This window comes from Neofelis nebulosa, chromosome 13, assembly GCF_028018385.1.
Source record: "Neofelis nebulosa isolate mNeoNeb1 chromosome 13, mNeoNeb1.pri, whole genome shotgun sequence".
NCBI classification, from domain to species: domain Eukaryota; kingdom Metazoa; phylum Chordata; class Mammalia; order Carnivora; family Felidae; genus Neofelis; species Neofelis nebulosa.
Window position 1 is genome coordinate 6720244 of NC_080794.1, and position 24654 is coordinate 6744897.

The 24654-nt window shown below is 40.1% G+C and overlaps 1 protein-coding gene across 7 annotated transcripts in view; it reads right to left on the reverse strand.

The window, feature by feature from the left end:
• The window catches only part of LYST (lysosomal trafficking regulator), a 250417-nt gene that overhangs the window by 129213 nt on the left and 96550 nt on the right, over window positions 1-24654 (reverse strand). For 5 of the 7 annotated variants that reach the window (XM_058696217.1, XM_058696216.1, XM_058696215.1 and 2 more), the window contains 4 exons: window positions 24181-24270; window positions 19416-19614; window positions 4621-4711; window positions 809-2888 (listed from right to left, as the gene is read on the reverse strand). In XM_058696217.1, the coding sequence (XP_058552200.1) occupies window positions 809-2888; window positions 4621-4711; window positions 19416-19607 (2363 nt within the window). In that variant the 5' untranslated portion in view covers window positions 19608-19614; window positions 24181-24270. The remainder of the gene's footprint in view (window positions 1-808; window positions 2889-4620; window positions 4712-19415; window positions 19615-24180; window positions 24271-24654) is intronic. The other 2 variants (XM_058696218.1, XM_058696219.1) reach the window with 1 other exon arrangement.

The following is a 24654-nucleotide window of genomic DNA, read 5'->3' on the forward strand; positions in this document are numbered from 1 at the left end:
AAACAATGTCAGAATGTCAGAAATTAAAAAAAAAAAAAAGACTGTAAAGATAACAATAGGTTATATTTTATTACGTTTTAAAAATGATATATGCATTAATTTGAAAGGCCAGACTATCAGAAGCTAGCTTTATTCATAAAATTATTTTTTAAGTACTTGACAATCACAAAATCTAAAACACTCATTGGTAGGATTCTAAGTAATTTTATTTTTCTTCTTTTTGCTTTTCTGTATTTTCTATATTTTTCTGTATGCATTGTATACATAATAAAGGTGGCTATGGTATTTGAGAAATAACAATTCCCTTAAATCTACTGCCTTGACAAATAATTAGCATTTTAGGTATGTGCATATTTTACAAAGTTGTAAATAAGTGGGTGATATTTTTAATTTTGTATGTTTTATAAAACATTATAAGCTCTTTGTAAACATTCTTTTTAATGACTAATATTCTATCAAGTAAATATAAATTAATTAATTTAACCTTGCCCCTGCTGTTGGATATCTATGTTGTGTCCATTTTTTTCCCCTCAGCGATATATTTAAACTTCACTTTTTTTCCCCACCGAGAAATTAAAATCAATGGCTCTGTGCTCTGCCCTATAACCACTCCAGTAAAATGAAATAAATAGATCAATCAATCAATCAAGGTAAAAAAAAAAAAAAAAAAAAAAAAAAAATCTGACCTGAGATGGGAACATTCATTCTTTGTTGTTAAACTAAACTTAAATCCTAGGAAAGAATAAAAGGTCAAGACATTCAAAAGCATACAAGAAAAAAATATCTGCACCCACGCGCACATACAAACCTTGATTTAAGCAGAGCAGGCAGAGTTTTTAAGTAAATCTGAAGCACTTCCGGAGGCAAACACTGGTTATGACGGCTGCACACGTGGGCCTGAGCTGAAGTAATGCTAAGGTGTTGACAGTGACGCGCCAACTCGACGCCTCTTTGGAGCACGGGATTAAATATGCAATTATACAGCTTCCACCGAACAATTACATTGCCCTTCTGGATTAAAGTGCAAATGTGATTTGCAATCTGCACACTACGGAACCTGTCTTCTTCAAAAACAAAATTCTGATAAGCCTCTAAGGCGCCCCATCTCCACAGCAGGTCTTCGGACCCACTGCTGGGCAGGATCCCTTGAGATCTGTGAGAGGGACTGGACGGGCTTGGGGAAGGTTCAGCCTCCCATGGGCTTCCCTGCAGTGCTTCCTCTAATTTGGCTAGCTGGTCAGGGTCAACGGTACAAATGTTGCAAGCTGCTTTCTTCATTTTCTGTGGGACCTCGGCTCCTCCTAACTGATCCAGAATAAGTTTGTTAAGGACATTCAGTATGTGCGGCTGGAAATTTTTCAGCGCCGGTGATTTGAACGCATGGAGCAAAGGAATGATTACGGATTTGGGGTCCATGCAACAGCATATTCCGACGTTGTGCACACCAGACAGAACCCGGACGCAGGTGCTGCTCAGGGAAGCCTGCTGCAGCAAGCGCAGGCACTGGTGGGCGCACACCGCGACACAACAGCACCGCTCGGGATAATAAACGTCTCCGTCTGCGGTCTCCTCAAATGGGTTTTTGGAAACCTGGTTTTTAAAAGCCGAGACCGGGAGACCTGAGAGATCCCTGTGGTGGTGCATGAAGTGCGAGTATTCGCACCGTCTGTGCCTTTTTCTTGTGCACATTGAGTGATGGAGTTGCTCCGATTTCACTTTCTTGACAGTGCTCATTATTTTCATCACGCTGCCAATCAGGGCCTTCAAATGCTCTGCGGCCTCCGTAGGAGCTCCCTCTCTTAAAACCAGCCATTCCATTCGAAGAACTGTGGTTTCAAATAAGTTGAATCCATGGTGCTGGATGAATTCTTGAACCAAATCCATGGCTTGACTGAAGAAGAAGGGATTAGAAGCTGCACTTTGAAGACAACAGATCAGGATCTGCAGAACTCCTTCCAGAAGCTCAGGTAAGAGAAGGGCCCTGTGACGGTACTTTGAAAACACAAAGCCTTCTCGAACCTCCTGTAGTGTTCTCTTTCGTCTTGGTGCAAAAGGGTCAGGCTGCTTTTCTAGGCAAGTTCTAATTTTTAAAGCTGCTCTAAGCAATTCAGTTAAGTTTTTTCTAAGATTTTCTGGCATCACCTCTGCAGCACTAATATCCACTGACATAAGATGCAACACTGTTCGGAAAAGCATCCGTTGAACCAAAGCCACCGGTTCCTCAGTCCAGCCTGCAGAAACCATCTGACTCTCCAAATTGTCCCTTAGATTACAGCAGTCCCCAAAGCCCGCTAGGAATTCAGTCAGCGTGGGCACTACAGTGGCCGCTAGAGCAGAATTATGATTCAAGGTAATGTCAAACTTACAAACTTTCTCTAATAAAGATAACAAAACATGACATAAGTCAAATGGGGAATTGTTCATGTGACTGAGAATCGACAAGGCAGCTGGCTCACTCAAAATGTCGGTGTTTGACTCCTGTCTTGGAAGGATCTCCTTGGAATTTTCCAAAGCCATGGTGTCGGGAGGAGTCCGTTCTTTGGTTGCTAAGTGGTCAAGTTTAGCTGTAAGGTGGTCTTCTTTAGGAGACTGTGTTGCAAAATGCTGTAGCAGACGGGGCCTTCTGTGCTTATTCATTGCCACGCTCTTGTCATCTGAATTGGCTTCTGAATCTGAGGTGGAGAGCTGTGTCTTTCTTGCATCTCTTACAGAATAGCGGTGGGTGGTTTTACGCTGTCGTCTGCTTTTTCGAAAAACATTTACTTTTGCAGAAACCTGACCGGATGGGGCACTTCCTTCTAAATATAATTTTTCCTGAGTAGATCTTTGTGAACTTGAGTTCTTTTCTTTGGCCAGGATTATATCAGCTGAGAACGGCAGATTAAAATCTAATAAAATGAAGAAAGAAAATTTAGAATACCTTAATATGTTTTCAAACTCAATTTGTGTAGGTGATTATTCTCTTATCTATCTTCCACTTTAGGAGCTTTTCCTCCGTTAATTTTTACTGGGGCTGATTTCCCTTAGCGATGTGTTATGTCTCCAGATCACTTTCCCCCCATAATTATTTTTCTCATGCTCAGTCCCAGGTAGCACTGGTTCAGGGGATACAAACTGATTTGGAACACAACAAAGGAGAACAAAATTAGGGAAGAAAATCTAATTTAAAAACCATACTTTACACTCTGACATCAACAGACGAGACTCTAGATTATCTAGGATTTGGCACTACTCTTCATATTATATTACAAATCTCCTTCAACAGTCCCATTATTAAGAAACAAAGGCATATTATATTCTCAAAAACAGTACTTAGTCTATATTATTGATATAACTTAAGAACTTTAAGATTTCCCAAAATTATTTTAAAAGCATATAATAGATTATTCACAAAGATTGAGGTTAAAAGAGTTCTTCAAAATATTACTGAATGTGCCTCACAGTGAGCTAGGAACAGGCATCCCCGTTTTGTCCTCAGTGCCTCGAACTGAGGGCCCCAGCACATGGCCCACGCACAATAACTCCCTCTGGGGGAAATGCATAAATCTTCCTTACTAATTAAAAAGTTCAGAAAATCAGTCTTTCCCTTTGCACTGCTATGTAGAAAGATCTATGTGAAAAATATAGTTGCAATTTAGAACAAATAAATAACAATCTCTAAATAAAAGATATCGGCCTTAATTAAGAGAGGAAGGGGAGAGATTAAAAGGAGTTGGACAAATTCTACCGATGCAAAAGACGCAGGCAAGGAAGACAGCTTTCCCAAAAGAATACCAGATATCTTAAGTGCCAGACAATTTGTGAATTCTACAAAATCAGAAGTAAGTAAGAGCAGAGAGTTAGTGAATCAACCAATAAGCAGGATGGCAATCTTACAAGACCTTAATCCCCTGAAGAGAGCTTCATATCAGAAATTAAAATGCATACGTGGCATTAAAATCCAATATATAAAGATTTATTTTTATCCTGAGAGATCACTAAACATTTCACAATTCACATATCCCACGTATCACATAATGGTCAAGAGGAAAACTGTAATTCCTCTACTGAAACATTTCAACGGAGTTTCATACACTTAATATGATATATGTGTGTGTGTAAGTTTTTTCAAAATCAGAAACTAACAACAGATATTGACCTTAGTGAAAGAATTCTACCCAGCCTTGAAACAAAGTATTCCTTCCAATTAACCCTCTCAAAGAAATGTTAAAACAAAACAAAACCCTAAACTAAACAGCAAAAGTCACTGGTCGAGCACTGGTCATAGAAAGCAGTCTTTAAAATAAGCGAAGGAAATTTCATTTCTTTTTTTGAACATTTCACTATCCATTTCTCAGACAGGGTTGCATACCTACATTTACTCCTTCTGCTAAGTGATCTCCTTCCTCATATGTTTTCTAACCGTCATTACATTTGAGTAACCCCCTAAGAAGCACCATGGTTTTTGTATGAGCAGAAATAAAAATGTGTTTGCGTAAAGAACTTCTCATGTCAAGTCTCACACTAATAGACACTGTTCTGAATTTGAACTGTATCAACTGTCAAGGCAGAAGGAGCTTTTCAACGGAACTTTTTTTCCCCAGTGGAATTTTGGTAACGCAAGTGATATAAGAAACATACCTGCTGCCTTCTCTTCTTGAACAGGTATCTTCCATACCAGTGGAAGGAGTGACAGGAGTAGAGTGAGGAGTTCTTCTCTACACGTCAATGCCTGTGTTAGAAACAAAACAGTCCTTCATGTTCTGAGGTCACGAGACATGTAATTCCTAGTGCTTTGTCTTAAATTGAACCAAAAGTTCCTTTTTTCTTAAAAGGTTGCATTTGAGAAGCTAAGAATCAAATTAACTGATCTCAAATCCAATTAAAGTTGTGATACTTTTCAATTTATAAACCTTTCCAATGACAGAAGAATGTAGGAGTATTGGACGGTATTTAGCACACTCTTGCTGATTTTTCCCCAAATAGCTGTTATTACCACCATGCACATTGCAAGAATTCCTCGTCTATGAAAAAAAAATGTGCTAGGTGAAAATGAAAAAGTTCAGCCCTATTAATTAGCAAAGCAATAATATGAAGCTACTAAACAAAAAGTCTTCATGCGGTTAAATGTAAAACTCAGAGAACACAATTTTAAAAGGAGAAACTGACATGATTAATGAAGAACATCTATAAAGAAAGACTTATTAGTGAAGGTAATCTAATGAATATGTATCAACTGCACACTATGTCCACAGCACTGACTGTCTTACCCTTTCTGGAGGATATGGTCCAAGCCCTGGAGAAGGTCCCTTCATTTGGTCCATAAAATATATACACACAAACAGTTAAAGAACAATAGAAGGCATGTGGTATAAGTACCTGGGTGTGGTACAGATACTCGGTGTCGGAGATCAGAAAAAGGAGCAGTCATTGCCAGTCAGAAGTATGGAAGTGGGACTGGAAGCAGAGAGCCAGTCTGGACACTGACGTCATGGGCAGTAAAGGAATTGACAAATGAAGTTCAGATTCCTCACTTTAGTCAGTGGGCAGGGAGTCACAGTAATATAATCGGATTTGCTTCTTAGAAAGACCACTCTAGCCACTGTATAGAGGACAGAATTGGGGCGGGAGGGAGAGGGATTGATTGATCAGTGTTTAGAAGCAAGGAAAACAATAATCTGGATAAGAGATACTGATAAACAGAAGTGCTAACAGTAAATCTGAAAAGGAGACAGAATTGAGAAATTGCAAAGAAGAACTGAAATAACTTACAATTGATTATCTATGAGGTGGAAGCGGGGAGAAAAGAAAAATCTGAAAGAACTTGGAGAATTCTGGTTTGGGCAACAAAGTGACTGGATAGATAGATCTGGAGCTTAAGAAAAAGACGCGAAGTACACAACTCCCAAGTCTTTTGGGAGTCCCTGCAGCAGAAGTCAAGGGCACAGGAGATTTCCTAAGGAGAGCATGAAGAATGACAAGAGTGGACGGATGGCTTTGGAATGCTCACCATTTCAAGAGTGAAGAAGGTGCGGGAGAGAAAGATGTCTGGAAAGGAGACTGAGAAGTAGCGCCCCCAAAGAAATGTAGAACAAGAGAAATCAAGGGAAGAGAGCAGTTCAGGAGAGAAGAGAGGAAACCAGGTCAAGAGCTGTTGTTCTTTAGTTGTATAAAATGATGGCAGAAAAGCATTTATCAAGTAGAGAGTCACCAGGGACCTCAGCAAAGGCGGCATTAATGCAGTGATAAGGGTGCAAGTTAGATGCCACAGGCTGAGAGTCAAAAGGAATGAGAAGAGCAGAGGTGCAGCATTCAGACTGTTCCTTCTAGTGCCCTGGTTATGGAAAGGCTCAGAAATACTTCAAAGGGAAAATCCGAATTTCTTTTCAGGCTTAGAAGACCCTTCGTGACATGATTCCTACTGACTTGTCCAGTGTCAGCTCCTGCCACCACACCTGACCCAACCCCACATGTCCAGCTACGAAGGGTTTCCTGAACACTACTGGTCTGTACTCCCCAATACACCTGCCTCACACGCATTGCTTTTTTTGCAGTTGTCCACTACCGTCCCCCCATCGGCCAAACGCTAACTCATTCTTCAGGCAGGTCTTTAGTCCCTCTGTGGAAAGCCTTCTCTAATCCCCTCCTCAGGAAAGCTACATTTCAGGTTCCTGATTTACTTCTCATACAGCAGTCAACTTGCTGAACTGTTCCTGTCTAAATGTCTCTATTATTCAATCAGGAAATATTTACTGAGCCCCTACCATGGGCCAGACGCTTTGGATGGAGTGGTGAACAAAGAAGACAATATTCACTTTCTCACAAAGCTGATGCTCGGGCAGAGGAGATGGAAAATAATGGGCACAAATAAGAAAACTCCAGACAGAACGCAGTGCTATGAAGAAAATTAACAGGACAGGGATTATAGAGTGATGGGCCACTTGAGTAGATACTTAAATGAACAGAAGAAGGAATCCACGCAAAGATTTGGAGGAAAAGGGCTCTTGGAAGTATACGAAGGGTAGGGAATGAGCTCGGCTATTTCACAGCCCAGCAAGCGGGCCAGTGTGGCTGGAGGGCACAGGTTGGCAAGGTGGCCAGTGCCAGATCCAAGGTGGCCTGTGGGCCATGTGAAGGAGTTTGGAGTTATCTATGTGTAATACGGTCTTTAAAAAAATGTAAACCAATTTTGGGCACATCGTTCCTGTAGAGTCCTCCTAATCTGAGTCTTTCTCTTTAGCAGATGAACTAGTCACATTCTAATAGAGCTTGCAGAAACCTTAGGAGTGTGTGAAGTGCCACAGCCCTTGCTCCAGGACAGGACAGGACACTGGCAAATCCTCATCGCTACGTGAACAGGCATTCCTGCCTCCCGACCTCGGTATGACACATTGTCTGGAACTTCTGTCACTCCCTCCCACTTAGCTAAGGGGTCCCTCACTACCTTCAAGGCCCAGCCCCAGCTAAACCTCTTTTGTGATGCTTTTTGTTCCGCACCAACCCAAGTTTACTGTTCCCCCTCTGGACTGCATGCCTGTATCCCCATTTCACCAAGTGGATTAGTTCTTGGAAACCACGGGCCCTTCAAAAGAATGGGGTTGTGGCAAGTGCAGGTTTTTGGTTTTTGCCATCTCTGCTGGAAGTGCATTCTGAGGAGAACACCCCTCGCCTCTCCGTGGCCCAATAGAACAGTGACTGAACAATTCTTGACTTCATTCAATCACAATAATTTCTAACACAATTCATCACCGGGGAAGCTCTTGGTAATCCTCTGGACCTCTTACTTTCCTAGGCATTGCATATTTCCAGATTTACTTATCCTTTCGAATTCCAAAGAAACCACACATCTAATTCCGTCCTTTTGCAAGTCATAAAATCGTTTTCTCTTATTTTGCAGGCATCCTGGCAAACTAGGGCAAACCAAGCTCTGGTTTTCTCTCCCAAGGTCCTAATTAGTCACAGTGTCCAGAAGAATGGGGTGTTGCCTCACGTCAACCAAGTGGAGAGTTCTCAACATGGCCTATTAGGCAATTTAGGCAATACATGCTATAAACAGATCCATTGCCTGGCTATTCCTGGACTGTCCGATCTATAGAAATCACACCCCTTCTCATTTAATACTTACATTTTTATGTTTCTCCTTCTGCAGGGAAAATGACTGCAACATGTCTTTTTAAAGTTTATACCAATAATAAACAGGAAAAGCACTCTCATGCGGGTGGTACATTTTTAGTTCAATTCAAGAAATATATTTTAAGTGCCTACCAGGTGTCAGGCTGTTCCTTTTACAATTCAAGTGTTTAGACTGGAATATTAATTGCCTACCCTAGTCGTCTAGAAGTAATGGTGGCAGGATGGGAGAGAAAGAGCAAATGAGCCAGGGGAAGGGCTGAGATGGCAAGCCAGACGGATGTCCAGCAAGTCGCAAAGGCAGGTGGGTACCAGATCATGGGGTTCGAGGACCCCAGGATGACAGGCTAAGCTTAGAGCTTGGATTGCATTCAGAATGTGACGGAAGACCACCGGAGTCATTTTAATTGGTATTAATGGTATTACTTTAAATCGGCACTTTGACATGCTAATTAAATTGAATATTCCAGACATAAGCAGAAATATATGTTAAGTCCTTTATTCCTTCTGCCAGAGTGTTATAATTATTTCTAATATATATGTGTACACATACATATATAAGAACATGACTCTATTAGTACTGTAAACAGCATCTTTTTTCTTTTATCTTCTAGCTGTAGAGCTATAGCTAAAGGAAACAGTGATCTTCCGGAGTTTTCTGTACGTATTGCTTTTAAGAATGGCATTTTTGTTACTCCATCTTTCTCACATTGAGCTGTCATTACTTTCATATTCCACTTCACCATTGCATGTTTTTTAATTTTTTTTTTTTACATTTATTTATTTTTGAGAGACAGAGAGAGACAGAGCACAAGTGGGGGAGGGGCAGAGAGAGAGGGAGACACAGAATCCGAAGCAGGCTCCAGGCTCCGAGCTGTCAGCACAGAGCCCAGAGCGGGGCTCAAACCCACAAACTGTGAGATCATGACCTGAGCCGAAGTTGGACGCTTAACCGACTGAGCCACCCAGGCGCCCCAGTATTGCATGCTTTTAAAACATGATATCAAACAGAAATAACCATAAAGAACTATTCTTCTACTGATTCTATTGTGGAGCTTCTTCCTAAAAATATTACTGGTTTTTCTACCCTTTGCATATGGCACCCTCTGAATCTATTTTTTGAGTTTTTGTTAAGAAAAATGGATTAACTTTGCCAAATGCTTTTGATGTCTCAGGAAGCTAAACACGCTGCTTTTTCTCATGGATGTCAAACATTATGGTGATAGTTTTTCTTGAATTATAATGGGTGCCACACTTTTTTTTTTTTTAAAGGACCAGATGGTAAACATCTTAGGCTTTTTGAGTCCTAAATGGTCTCTATTACATATTCTTCTGTTTCCTTTAATAACTCTTTAAAAATTCACAACTATTCTTAGCTTGTGGGCTGTCCAAAAACAGATCACTGGTGGCAGGATTTTGGACTGCAGGCCACAGTTTGCCCAGCCAGTGCCTGGTGTCGCTCCTCTTTCCCTGACAGCAAAGAATGGTGACAAAATGGCTGTATTACTCTTTGTTAAGACTCCAGAAAGACTTTGGGTAGTACCTAGTAAATGTCATCAGCTAGACAAAAGTCCTACTCGGAATCTTGCGAGAATTATTCCATATAAGCTTTATGTGCCCAAAGTAGAGAGGTCTGTCTCAAAAACAGTTATAGATGTGGCTTTTGGGGAATGTAGTGAACACCATTAAAATTCAGAGGAGACCCGTTACATTTTTCAAGAAAGCTGTATTATTGAAAAATACCAACAGCCACTTTTCTCCATGCATGAAGCAGGGTAAGAAAGCTGCACATGATAAGCTATGTCTTACGGGAAAGAGAAGAAACCCCAGAGGAGGGAGCCAAGGGTCCTGGAGAATCATGGAGTAGGGCAGAACCATTCCCTGTCCCAAGAATAGGGGGCATTGACAACACATGCCTGACAGGAGTTCAGGGGGGCAGTGACCGCTACATGCCTCTGGTCACTCTCCTTTTCGAATGCAAGCATCTAGTGTGGTTAACTTGTCCCTCATCATCATTGTAGATGGCTGAGCGTGGCTCTTATGTTCACAGGTAACTAAAGTGCTGCACCTGGAAGCCTCATCTGCATCTAGAACTGACCTGTATCATGAGATCATGAACTTCAAGCCTGATGCCATGATGGGACGAAACTTTGAGAGTCCTGCGAGAGATGGAATGTGGGAGGAATGCTAACAAATGTGGCCAGAGAAGGGGCTATGGTAGATAAAGTGTGGCCACAGACAATCTTCTGAAATGATGGAGTCTATGTTCCCATCCCTTAATTCTGGGCTGGCCCTGGGACTTGCTTTGACCAAGAGAACGTGGCAGAAGTGATGTTATGTGACGTCTCACAGCTTCTCTTCTCACCCTCTTGGAATGCTGGCACAACCATGTTAAGAAGCTGAGTCTCTCCTACTGAAACGTGAGAAGCCATGTGGATGAGAACTGAGGCAGCCGGGCCAGCAGCCCCATCCAAAAACCCTTAGTCTTCTGCCGACAGACCGCACATTCAGAGATGAGCCCAGACGACACCGCAAGAAGCCAAGGTGGTGGTGCCATTTGAGCCTACCTGAACTTCCAACTCACAGAAACACAAGCAAAGCATTGGTGTTTTATGCCACTAAGTCTTTGGAATGTGGTTTGTTACACAGCAATCAATTGACACAGTCATTGCTCCTATCTATTAGCCTGGGTGTAAAGGGAGATAACTCAATGGATTGCCTACTCTCTGTGGCTAGCACCACTGTCTGGTGGCTAAGCTGATACTTTCACTACTCCAAGAAGCAGGCATATCAGCACCCCACTATTCCCTCATTAATGCTGGACTAATCATGCATGGATAAATCTTGACGTGTGTGTAAACAGAATCCGTAGACCTAGATGCAGCAAACTGAAGTTGACTTACTATTATCACCTTTACTAACTTTAAAAGTTCGCCTTATTTTCCTACTGAAATAACTCTTGCTAATAAATATTACCAAAGACTTACTTGTCAAACTTGAAGAATAATTTTCATTGCCTATTTTCTTGTTGAAAAACCTCCCCAGTATTTTCAGAATAAACTAAAGTCTCCTTGATGTGGTAGACAAGGCTTGCCATCACGTGGCCCCTGCCTTCCAGTGTCTTCAGTAGCCAACACCACACACACAGCCTTTGTTCTAACTCCTCTAAACGACTGCTAGGTCACTGAATATGTTCTTTCTCCTCTAGCCACCAGGGTCTACATGTGCAGTTTCTCTGGCCTCATGCTTCCTCCCTCTTTAAATGGCCAATCCCTACTTTGAGGTACCAATTTCTAAGAAGCATTTCCTCGCGACCCGCTCCTCTGCACTCCCCAAATATTTCCACACTGTTTTGTCATCACTGCTTTTTTTTCAACTTGTCCATCTCTTCAAAGGCTAAGAGATCCTGGTGGGGCACCTGGGTGGCTCAGTCGGTTGGATGTCTGACTTAGGTCAGGTCAGGTCATGATCTCGCAGTGAGTTTGAGCCCCGCGTCGGGCTCTGTGCTGATGGCTCGGAGCCTGGAGCCTGCTTTGGATTCTGTGTCTCCTTCTCTCTCTGCCCCTCCCCCGCTTGTGCTCTGTGTCTCTCTATCAAAAATAAATAAATGTAAAAAAAAATAAAAACTAAAATAAAATAAAACAGCCTCTTCAGTTAAAAAAAAAAAAAAAAAGCTAAGAGGTGCTGGTACAGACCGTCTCTCTTCTTTTATCTCTACATCTAGCAGAGGTGCTGGCATTTACTAGGTACTTAATGGTCTGCTGAATAAACCAGTGAACAAATTATGTAGCCATATTTCTAAAGGTCTGATGTGTCTTTTTTTTTTTTTTTTAATTTTTTTTTTCAACGTTTTTTATTTATTTTTGGGACAGAGAGAGACAGAGCATGAACGGGGGAGGGGCAGAGAGAGAGGGAGACACAGAATCGGAAACAGGCTCCAGGCTCCGAGCCATCAGCCCAGAGCCTGACGCGGGGCTCAAACTCACAGACCGCGAGATCGTGACCTGGCTGAAGTCGGACGCTTAACCGACTGCGCCACCCAGGCGCCCCTGATGTGTCTTTATAATACTTATTTTATATATTCCAATGATAAACCATGTATGTAGTACTATGTATTAAAGTGATAATACTACAAAAAAATTAGGAAGAAAAAAGTACTCTCTTACAAAGAAAACAGCTGAAGATTAAAGAAACCTATTATAATTCCTTTTGGGTTTATTTTTTTTAATATTTTTAAAAATATGTACTCAAATATGTGCTGTCTGCACAGAGCCCGACACGGGCCTCGAACTCACGAACTGTGAGATCATGACCTCAGTCACTTAACCAACTAAACCACCGAGGCACCCCTTTTATAGGTTTATTTATTTTGAGAAAGAAAGTACACGCGTGCAAGTGGAAGAGAGGCAGAAAGAGAGGGAGAGAAAGAAAGAGAAGGAGATAGAGAGAATCCCAAGAAGGCTCTGCTCTATCAGTGCAGAGCCCCCCATGGGGCTCGATCTCATGAACTGTGAGCTCATGACCTGAGCCCAAACCAAAAGTCAGACGCTTAACCGACTGAGCCACCCAGGCACTCCAAACCTATTGTAATTTTTAAATAGTGCTTTATTCATAAATGTATAACCTCCTCCAATAAAACTTCATATTTTACTCAGCAAAATAAGTAAAAACTTTATAGAACATTCATAAAGTATGAACATATATGGAAATTATATATTTATATATTGGAGTTTTTTTTTTTTTTTTTTTTTTTTTTTTTTTTTTTTTTTTTTTTTTTTTTTTTGGGACAGAGAGAGACAGAGCATGAACGGGGGAGGGACAGAGAGAGAGGGAGACACAGAATCGGAAACAGGCTCCAGGCTCTGAGCCATCAGCCCAGAGCCTGACGCGGGGCTCGAACTCACAGACCGTGAGATCGTGACCTGGCTGAAGTCGGACGCTTAACCGACTGCGCCACCCAGGCGCCCCTATATATTGGAGTTTTAAAAAGTAGTATTTATACACTTGTGTTGGTAACAAGTCATTGTAATTTTCTATTCATTACATCAGAATTAAGCTACTTATATTTATAACCAGGGTATAGAAGAAATCAGAAACCATTATTATCAATGTTATATGAAAACACGTAGCAATTTTGTTGGAAGGGATCTTTTAAGTCACCCAACTTGAAGTATTTATGTTACTGATAAGGGTATGGAGATCTGAAGAGGCCACCCATCTCATTAACACTGGTGCCAAGGTTAAAAATCTATGATAGGGGCACCTGGGTGGCGCAGTCGGTTAAGCGTCCGACTTCAGCCAGGTCACGATCTCGCGGTCCGTGAGTTCGAGCCCCGCATCAGGCTCTGGGCTGATGGCTCGGAGCCTGGAGCCTGTTTCCAATTCTGTGTCTCCCTCTCTCTCTGACCCTCCCCTGTTCATGCTCTGTCTCTCTCTGTCCCAAAAATAAATTAAAAAAACGTTGAAAAAAAAATTAAAAAAAAAAAAAAATCTATGATAACCCTTCCTTTTTGGGCTGGACAAATTTTCTTTCAAAAAACTTATAAATATCTGCATATCAACTTCAACTATGCCATCTTTAACCATTGAAAAGAATATATTTTTGCTACGTACGCAGACTGTGTTTTCCCCCAAAGAATAAACAGATTAACGTGTCTGTGTATAACAGATCACCACCAAGTGGGGTTTATCCCAGGAATGCAAATGATGGTTTCAACATTTAGAAACCATCAGTGTAATTCACCCACATTAACGGAATTAAAAGAAAATAATATGATGGTCTCAACAGATTCAGAAAAGGCATTGACAAAACCCAATATCCATTCAGGATAAAGCTCTAACAGACTGGGAACAGACGGGAACTCCCTCTTTCTGATAAAAGGCATCTAAGAAAAACCTAGAGCTAATATCATGTTTGGTGGAAATACTGAATGTTTTCTCTCTAAGGTCAGACATAAGGCAGGATGTCCACTCTCATCACTGCCACCTACCTTTGTACTAGAAGCCAGTGCAAGAGACAAGAAAATGAAATAAAAGGTATACAAATTGGAAAACAAGTGAAATTACTATCATTTACAGATGATATGATTGTGCACGTAGAAAACCCTAGGGACTCTACAGAAAACTTTCAAAATAAACATAAATAAGTGAATTTAGCAAAGGCACAGGGCACAAGGTCAATGTACAAAAATCAATTACATTTCTATGAGCAACAAATGACAGAAAATAAAAAAAATTAAATGCAAACTACAATAACATCAAAAAATAATATGCAGAAAAATTTACCAAAAAAATATGCAAGACTTCCATACCAAAAACCAAAAAATATTGCAGGGCAATTAGAAAGACTCAAATAAACAGATATTTACACCATGCTGATAGACTGAGAAACTCAACATTGTCGATTCTCTCCAAACTGGTTTCTCGATTCAATGCAATCACAGCTGAAATCCTACCAAGCATTTCTGCAGAATAAGCTGCTTCTAACATGTATATGGAAATGCAAAGGACCTAGAAGAGTCAAACATTCTTGAAAATGAAGACCACATTGAAGAACTTGTACAACCTAATTTCTAGACATACTGTAATTGGCCACAGTAACCCAAACAGTACAGTATCAGTGAAAGAACAGATGACAGATAAATGGAACAGAAGAGTCTAGAAATAAACTCCACATAAATGGTTAACTGATTTTTCACATAGGTACCAAGGCCACTGGGGGAAAGAGCAGACTCTTAAGAAGAAATGTTGCTGGAATAACTGGGTAACTACACAGGGAGGAGGGGGAGAAAGGAACTGTAGCTCCTGCCTCACACCATACACTAACATTAACTCAACGTGGATCACAGACCTCAAAATAAAAATACTAATTAAAAAGATTCTAGGGAAAAAAAAAAACAACACCTTTGTGACTTTGGGATGCAAGATAAGGATTTCTTAGAATACAAAACATGCTATTCACACAAAAACCCCTGCTGTTCTAAAGGCATTGTTAAGAAATGAAAAGGCAAGCCACAAAGAACATATTTGTAATCCAACAAAGACTTGTATCCAGAATACATTAAAAACAAACAAACAAACAAAGCCCCCTGCAACTGGATACCCCCCTGCAACTTTAAAAATCAGAATAACCTGACTTTTAAAATGGGCACAAAACTTAAACAGACATTTGACAGAAGTCATACAAACAGCCAGTGAACACATAAAATAGCACTCAGCATCACTAGTTTTCACAGAAATGCAAATTAAAATCACAGTGAGATACTAGTTCATGTGCACACAGGATGACTAGTATCAAACAGATTGGCAATGCCAAATATCAGAGAAGATACGGAACAACTGGAATTCGCATACCTTGCTGGTGAGAATGAAAAGTGGTACAAACACTTTGAAAAAACAGTCTGACACTTTCTTATGACGTTAAACACCTACCCTTCGACACAGCAATTGTATGCCTAGATATCTACCCTGGAAAAACGAAAATATATTCACACAAGGGCTTTTTTAAGGACGTTCATAGCGGCTTTATTTGTATTAGCCACATGGAAACGAAAGCCAAATGGTTAAACAACAGGCAGACGGTCGAATGGTGGTATATCCACACAACAGAACACCAATGAGAAACAAAACAGTGGATTACTGATTCACGCACAACAGGTGAAGATCCGAGACGTGAGAGTACATGCTGCCTGATTCCATTTACGTGAAATTCTAGAACAGCAAAACTACACTGAGGTGTTAGAAACTACAACTGTGGTTCCATTGGAGTGGGAGAAGGGGAAGGGCTGCCTGAAAAGGGCATGAAAAGCTTTTTCTAGAGTGGTGGAAACATTCTAGACTTTGACCTAGGCCGTGGTTACACAGGTATCACCCAACTGTATACACTTTACATCTGTATGTTCTTGACATGTAAATTATATGGTAATAAAAAGTCAGTTTGATTCTTTATACTAAATATCTATTAATAAAGTCCTGGCACAAAGGTGGAAGGTAAGGGCTTAAATTGTCTCTCCCCAGAGCACCCAGGAAGTGCTCCTTCGTGAGAAGCACACACAGAAAAGCTGAAGTTCCTATTGAAAGGCACAGCTTTGAATCTAGTGTTTTGATTCCACGTGAAATGATTAAACTTGTACAATTAAATTCCCCTTAAAGATTCAAATGATCATTCTCCATTTCCTGGTTTAAATAATTAAGTGTTAATAAGCCCTATTTTTTATTTATCTTTATTTTTAAATTAAAAAAATTTTTTAAGGTTTATTTATTATTTATTTATTTTTAAATGTTTTTATTTATTTTTGTGGAAGAGAGAGAGACAGAGCCATGAACGGGGGAGGAGCAGAGAGAGAGGAAGACATAGAATTCAAAGCAAGCTCCAGGCTCCAAGCTGTCAGCACAGAGCCCGATGCGGGGCTCGAACCCATGAACTGTGAGATCATGACCTGAGCTGAAGTCAGACACTTAACCGACTGAGCCACCTAGGTGCCCCGATGTTTATTTTCGAGAGAAAGAGACAGAGTGCAAGCAGGGGACAGGTAGAGAGAGGGAGACACAGAATCTGAAACAGGCTCCAGGCTCTGAGCTGTCAGCACAGAGCCCGACGCGGGGCTTGAACTCATGGACCGTGAGATCATGACCTGAGCTGAAGTCAGATTCTTAACCAACTGAGCCACCCAGATGCCCTTTTTAATTATTTTTTTTAATGTTTATTTGTTTTTGCGAGACAGAGAGACAGAGCATGAGTGGGGGAGGGTCAGAGAGTGACGGAGACACAGAATCGGAAGCAGGCTCCAGGCTCTGAGCTGGCAGCACGGAGCCTGACTTGGGGCTTGAATCCACCAACTGTGAGATCATGACCTGAGCCCAAGTTGGATGCTTAACCGACTGGGCCACTCGGGTGCCCTAAAAAGCCCTATTTTTTAAATGGCTATTTATTTGCTCCCTACTTCTACTTCTACGGTTCCTACTTCCATTGCTCTAAATAATTCCAAAAGTGAATGACTGGGGAAAAGGGAACACAAGATATTACCCTAGGAAAAAATATTGTTGAAATTATGACTTGAATGATTTCAGTCATTTAATAATACATCAAAAGGTGTTTTATGACTTAAAAGAGAAAGCATATAACTTTCGAAATAGAAAGTAGATTAGTGTTTGCTTAGGGCTGAGGGGGATGGGAAGGATAGGGGAGTGACAGCTAAAAGGAACCAGGTCACTGTTCGAGGTGATGAAATGTTCTAAAATTGACTATGGTGATGGTTGCGTGTATCTGTGATTATGCTAAAAACCACTGAGTTGTACACATGAAATGGGTGAATTCTAGGATATATGGGTTATATCTTAATACAGCTTTCATTAAAAACCTCCTGAAATTTTGATTGGGATTACATTGTGGAATCTATACACCAACTTGGAAATAAAAAGTATCCTTACACTATTGACTCTTCCAATACGTGAAGATTACATAGTCCTACATTTATTTGGGTCTTCTTTAGTTTCCCTCAATAATGTTTTATAGAATTCTGTGTAGAAATCTGTGCATATTTTATTAGATTTATTCCTGAGTATTTGATATTTCTGATGCTATTATGTATCTTTTAAAAAAAAAGAGAAAGCGCTGAATTGTTCTAATGTGGGGTAAGAAAATGAACAGAGCATGATATGCTTATTATATCACCAAAATTTTGAGATAAAAATCATTACACATGATCTAACAAATAATTTTTTCTAACTTTAAGTTTTATTTTTGAAAAAAATCATACAAAATACAAAAATTAAATTATATGTAGTTACATAATTAATAAATAAAATTTATGAAAAGGAATCAAAATATATAAACCTGAAAATACTCTGGAAAATTTCATGACAGGTGGACCCCACAGTGAACAAATACTTCCTGATATATATGTTAGGCTCCTTAGCTTATTGTGAGAACAGAGGCATTGTTTAATTTTAGTCTCTGTCTTTACCCAATATATGTATTAGCAAAATGCCTTCATAACAAAGAAATTTTAACAATGGTTAAGTTTATATCTGAAGCCAGTAACATATATCAGTGTTTAAAAATGTCTGTCATGAGGCGCCTGGGTGGCTCAGTCGGTTAAGCGTCCGACTTTGGCTCACGTCATGATCTCACGGTCCGTGGGTTCGAGCCCCGCGTCAGGCTCTGTGCTGACAGCTCAGAGCCTGGAGCCTGTTTCGGATTCTGTGTCTCCCTCTTTCCCTGACCCTCCCCTGTTCATGCTCTCTCTCTGTCTCAAAAATAAATAAATGTTAAAAAAAAATTTTTTAAATAAAAAAAATAAAAATGTCTGTCATATTGGTGCTATAGGGGCCTTTTCAAGTTAACTGAAATATTATTTAACCACATAAATTAGTCTCCTGAAAGCAGATAGTGAAATTTTTCTTTCATAAAATACATATTTATTTTCTACTAAAACAAAGCAAAGATATAAATCACATTTGGGCTTCAAGTTAACCCTGTCTGAGTTACTTAATGTTTCTGCACCTGAGTTTTTCATCTATAAAAGAAGATTGGGGGTGTCTGGGTGGCTCAGTCGGCTAAGTGTCTGACTTCAGCTCAGGTCATGATCTCATGATGTGTGGGTTTGAGCCCCGTGTCCGGCTCTGTGCTGACAGCTCAGAGCCTGGAGCCTGCTTCCCCTTCTGTGTCTCCCTCTCTCCTGCCCCTTCCCCCTCACGCTCTGTCTCTGTCTCTGAAAAATGAATAAGCCTTAGAAAAAAAAAAAAAAAGATTGGATGACATCTCCATCTCCCAACTAGCTTTAAAGTTCCGTTAATTCTATAATAAGGAAACAATACAATGCTATATGTTCAGACCATACTTTAAGCAAACACAATAAGGTACAAAAAACTAGACGTACACAAAGCATTCTCTACTTTTACCCCAGAATTAGTAAGCTCCCTAAATATAATTTACACTAAATTTTTCAAAAAATATATCTGACATTTATTGAAAGTGCGAATTCATAATGTTTCTGAATCATACTCTTATATCCTTAGTAATAATCATAGTTATCTCACACTGATATTAGGACAAAAAGCATAATATGGATGAGGCCATCTGAGAATCCTAAGGCCATTTATAACCTGAGACATTTCTGACATTTTGGAAAGTATCCAAATAAATAGTATGTTCATAAATGAGGCTGCTTTTCTTTGTTGGGAGTGATGTGAGAGATAGGACTTTATCTCAAAGAGACTCTCACAAACTATGTAACTCAGAAATCATGTATCTGTAATTAACTACGATATACTGAGGAAAAAAATGATTTGATACAAAATGTTACCTGATCGATGATAGAATTTAGCTTGGTGAGTAACAGAAATCCTCGGCCGTGGACAAGGTAATGTCCAAGGGTTGCCATATGTGTCTCCTCTTCCTCTTCCTCCCTGGCCTCCACCCTCTGGACCACTGCATTGCAAAGCCGGTTGACATCCGTCAGAAATTCACGTGCCAGTGAGTTACTGTCGGTGCTCATGACCGAGCTATAAGATAAATATTACAAAAAAGAAGATTGGAGAAATAAAAATTTACGTTTAAAAACAGGTGTTTTTAAGGCTGTTTGTTTTTAACTAAAGCCTGGCTTTAAATTATCGGGCATTGGTACTTAACCCTATAATATTTTCAGACACAGATCTTATCTAGCCAGGGCTCCTTAAATATTCTTGCATGGCAGCAATTAGTCCCAGGTATGGAAATGGCTGAGCACAACCAAGAACGGGAAGTGAAAGCACCACAGAAGATGCACTAGTGACTGGTGGCAGTTAAGGCAGATCCCCGCCTTCTTCAAGAGCCGCATCGCAGAATAAAAATACACTCATAAAACAGTCTTGCTTTACATGGTTTAAAAATACGAATGGACCTTTTAAAAACTATAAACTGTTTTTCATGTGATGGAGCTGACAATCAGTGATGCCCCCCGCTGCAAACACCAGAGTTCAGTTAACGGAAAGAAAAAGGATTTACCACCAGGTAAATAAAAATTGAACAATTCTAGCAGCTTAAGTTATGCCACTTTGCTTCCTACTACACATTTAAATCAAATAAAGGGCAATGTGACATTTTAAGATGAAGGAAAATAAGGTAAAGCAGACAAAAGAGAGGAGAAACACCAATATAAAGAAAAACGTGTAACTATTTAAAATATTTTTTTAAATCTTGATTTATTTTTGAGAGAGAAAGAGCAAGTGGGGGAGGGACAGAGAGGAAAAAAGACACAGATTCCGAAGCAGACTCCAGGCTTTGAGCTGTCGGCCCAGAGCCCGACGTGGGTCTCAAACACACAAACCGTGAGATCGTGACCTGAGCTGATGTCAGTCGCTTAACCAACTGAGCCACCCAGGCACCCCAAAATGTGCAACTATTTAGAAAGGAAAAATCATGAACAATAAAATCTCCAAAGAACTCCAGAACAGTTTCATCTTAGGGCTAAAGGTACTTTTGAAACAGCCAGTAACCTTTAAAAACTTTTTAACCTGAAGAGGTTAAATTAAATAAGATGCATATTGTGGAGTCTTTCTTCACCCATGGGCGTTGGCAGGAACCTGCCTCAGAGCCCCTGCTGAGAAGGCAGTGGACCATATGACCATGCCTACTGCCAAGGGACAAGGCTGGCATCTGAGCACTAATCAACCGAAGCACACCTGATTCATGGGGCAGCCGATGAACATCTGGCTGCAAGATGTGACTTGTTCAATGCAGCTTGCAAAGAGGCATTGAGCTAATCAGGCTTTCTTTCTTTCTCATGGGAATTTGAATTAAAGGGCATAGCTGATGTGCTGAAAAGTCACATAAATATGGGCCCATGGTGGTTATCAGGAGGTGGTTGAGGCTCAGAAGAAGCCAACTGGGTGAAAATGAACCACCAGGATGCAAAGAGAAGCAGATAAACACAAAAGGGAGAAACCAAAGAAATTCCTAATACTACTTTGGTTCCTGTTCAGTCTTGGGCCTGATCGATTTAATTCCTGGATTCCTATCAGGATCCTAGGTATTATTACAAAGCAATCCTTTCTTTAGTGTAACAAAGATCATTGCTTTTAATATTATTGATCACTAGGAAAAAGAAAAGTATAAAAAAAATGTACATTACTCATTTATCCAAAATTGCAGCAATAATTTCTCTTACATAAATGCTGGTTCTCTATAAGCTTTCATAAGGTAAAATTATTCCATACATCAAATAGTTTATAATAATTTATAATAACACATACTAATTATATATATGTATATAATAATATAAACTAGTTCATATTCAGTCCATAGTTATCCAATTTTATTAACTTATTTCACCTAATCTGTCACTGATTTTAAGGTACATAATTACTTACATAAGAGAAATAATTTTAGTGTTCCACTAAAACAGAAATAAGACTGCCAGTTACCACAATTAACACACTGCCTTCTTATCACTTAGAATTTTCCATACAATATCCCCTTCTGGGCCATCAAGACCATCCACCCTGCACTATCTCCTATGAGACGCACCATCTCCCACTGCTCCTGGGATTTTCTTCCAAAGATGCTGACATCATTCTGTGAGTTCTGATGCAGGTGTTTTCTTTTTTTTTTTTAATTTTTTATGTTTTTATTTATTTTTGAGACAGAGAAAGACAGAGCACGAGCAGGGGAGGGGCAGAGAGAGAGGGAGACACAGAATCTGAAGCAGGCTCCAGGTTCTGAGCTGTCAGCACAGAGCCCGACGTGGGGCTCGAACTCACACACTGCGAGATCATGACCTGAGCCAAAGACGCTCAACCGACTGAGCCACCCAGGTGCCCCGATGCAGGTGTTTTCTTGATCTTACCAGATGGGATCAGCAAAAAGTTTCCGAAAACAACCCGGAAACATTTAAAACTCATCAGATATTGTACCGATGGTGCATGTAACCCAGCTGAAGTACTGATATGAACAGCTGTGACCAAGTTCACTCGTGAGCAGGCACGAACAACCCCTTCGCGAGGGCAGCCTGCCGACAGGGCTCCCTAGACACCACGCAGTGCAAGGCACGCTGCAACTTGAGCAATATTAAAAATGTGAAAGATCTAAAAATTGTGGTAATAATTAGGGTCTATTTTCCAGAAATTAAGATAACACGAATATTTAGTAGTGAAGAAATAATTTCAATCCCACTTCCTAAAAGCACAAGATGCCAGGTCAGCCAGAAGCATTATAATCCATGCGGAAATGTAGGTTATTCCTGATTTTTAAATGTACCTAAAATAAACGCACAGTTACATAAACAGGATCTTATACATAAATGACCTACTATCTGTTTTGGTTCACTCTGGGTGTCCGTTCACCTGCGCGCTCTCCCACTCTTCTTTACGGCCCGGCATCCTGCTGCAGGTGCATATTACGTGTGTTTCATTATACAGATGTACTATTGACTATGCAGCAATCTCTTATTGAAGATTTAGGTTATTTCTCATTTTTATGACCATAAACAGAGCTGCAATGAACATCCTTGCACTACTTGCACATTTATTCTCTATGTCCTTGTGGTGGAAACTTGTCGGAAACATGTATTAGGTTTTATGCATGACTTGTTAGGTCGGCTCCTAGATGTTTTGCAGTTTTCGCTGCTGTTCTAAATGGGATTTTGTTTCCATTATACATTCTAAGTAGGATAGAAAACCGGTTTATAGGAGGCAAATAGGAAGTAGATTTATTTTCATATAGTAATCATATACCCAAACTTCTTACTTTTTTTTTTTATTAATTTCCAGATATAAAACCTTCTCATTTACAAATAACAAAAATTCTGAATTTTTCTATCCAACGTTCACATGCTTTCCACTCTTCTATCTAACAGCTTTAGTTAGCACTAACACAACAACATTGGTAGGGGTGACAGGGGACACTTTTGCTCTGCACATTAAGAAATACTCATTTCTGGGGGCGCCTGGGTGGCTCAGTCGGTTAAGCGTCCGACTTCAGCTCGGGTCACGATCTCGCGGTCAGTGAGTTCGAGCCCCACGTCGGGCTCTGGGCTGATGGCTCAGAGCCTGGAGCCTGCTTCTGATTCTGTGTCTCCCTCTCTCTCTGCCCCTCCCCCGTTCATGCTCTGTCTCTCTCTGTCTCAAAAATAAATAAACGTTAAAAAAATAAAAAAAATAAAAAAAACAGAAATACTCATTTCTTCCGACTCATCTACTAGGAATGTTGAATTTCACTGAATGCCTTTCAGCCACTCTGAATGCCAACTGAAAAGATGATTGCATGGTATTTTAAAAAGATTTTTTTAAATACTTTGAATACCCAGCAAAGTATAAAGGATACGTAACATGAGGTCATAGCCAATACTCAGACTTAGCAAGTATTAAACATTATGCTATGTTCAGATCAGTGTGTGTTTGTGTGTGTGTGTGTGTGTGTGTGTGTGCACGATCATGAGCAAAGAAATCAAACCTTACAGTACAGGAAAGCCACACCCCACCCAACTTCTTCCTCTCTTCAGTTGGTGTTCATCATTTCTATACATGTTTTTATAGCCATAAAATATTCAATATTGTTTTAGCTATTTTTAAAATGTATATAGGGGCGCCTGGGTGGCGCAGTCGGTTAAGCGTCCGACTTCAGCCAGGTCACGATCTCGCGGTCCGTGAGTTCGAGCCCCGCGTCAGGCTCTGGGCCGATGGCTCGGAGCCTGGAGCCTGTTTCCGATTCTGTGTCTCCCTCTCTCTCTGCCCCTCCCCCGTTCATGCTCTGTCTCTCTCTGTCCCAAAAATAAATTAAAAAAAAAAAAAAAAAAAAAAAAAAAACGTTGAAAAAAAAAATTTAGAAGTAAAATGTATATAAATAGTATAGTATATGTATCCTTTATAACTTTGCATTTCCCTCTTAACATTACGTTTGTTCCTTTAAACCATTGTGCAATAATGCCACTGTATGAATACACCACAATTTGTATGTCCATCTCTACTACAGGAAAAGAAAGCTTAGTTGTTTGTACTTTGGGGTTTAATGAACGTCACACAACTATGTAGTTTCAAAGGGTTAGACTGAAACAAGTATTTTGACTGTTAATATCTATTACATTAAATACTTACCAATCTCTCAACACTTCTGTAACATTTAGAGTCCTTATAATTTGAGCTCATGAACTAGATGAAACAAATATTCTTAGAATAAAGTTTCACCTATTAAAAAAAAAGACATACATATTAATGGTAATAGTAAGACACAAATAATTTTAATAAAGCTCTGACACAAAAATCAATGGCCAGTCTTCATATTTGATGTCAAGGAAGCCAACAAATTTCTTGAACCTCAAGAACACACTAAAAAGTTTCTGTAGCTCCAAGAACGGAATCTTGAGACAGGGAGTGTTAGAACGTGATCTGAAGAAGGTGACTTGACCACAGCTTCTTACTCCTCCTCTGCTCCCAGCTCCTTCCAACCTCCAGAGGAATCACCAGTTAACTACAGAGGAAGGAGAATCAGGCCAGGGTCGATCTTGATTGGAGTCAGGGAGGCAGTGGCATACCACCTGCATGCCGTGGGGAGCCAAGTCACTACTCTCC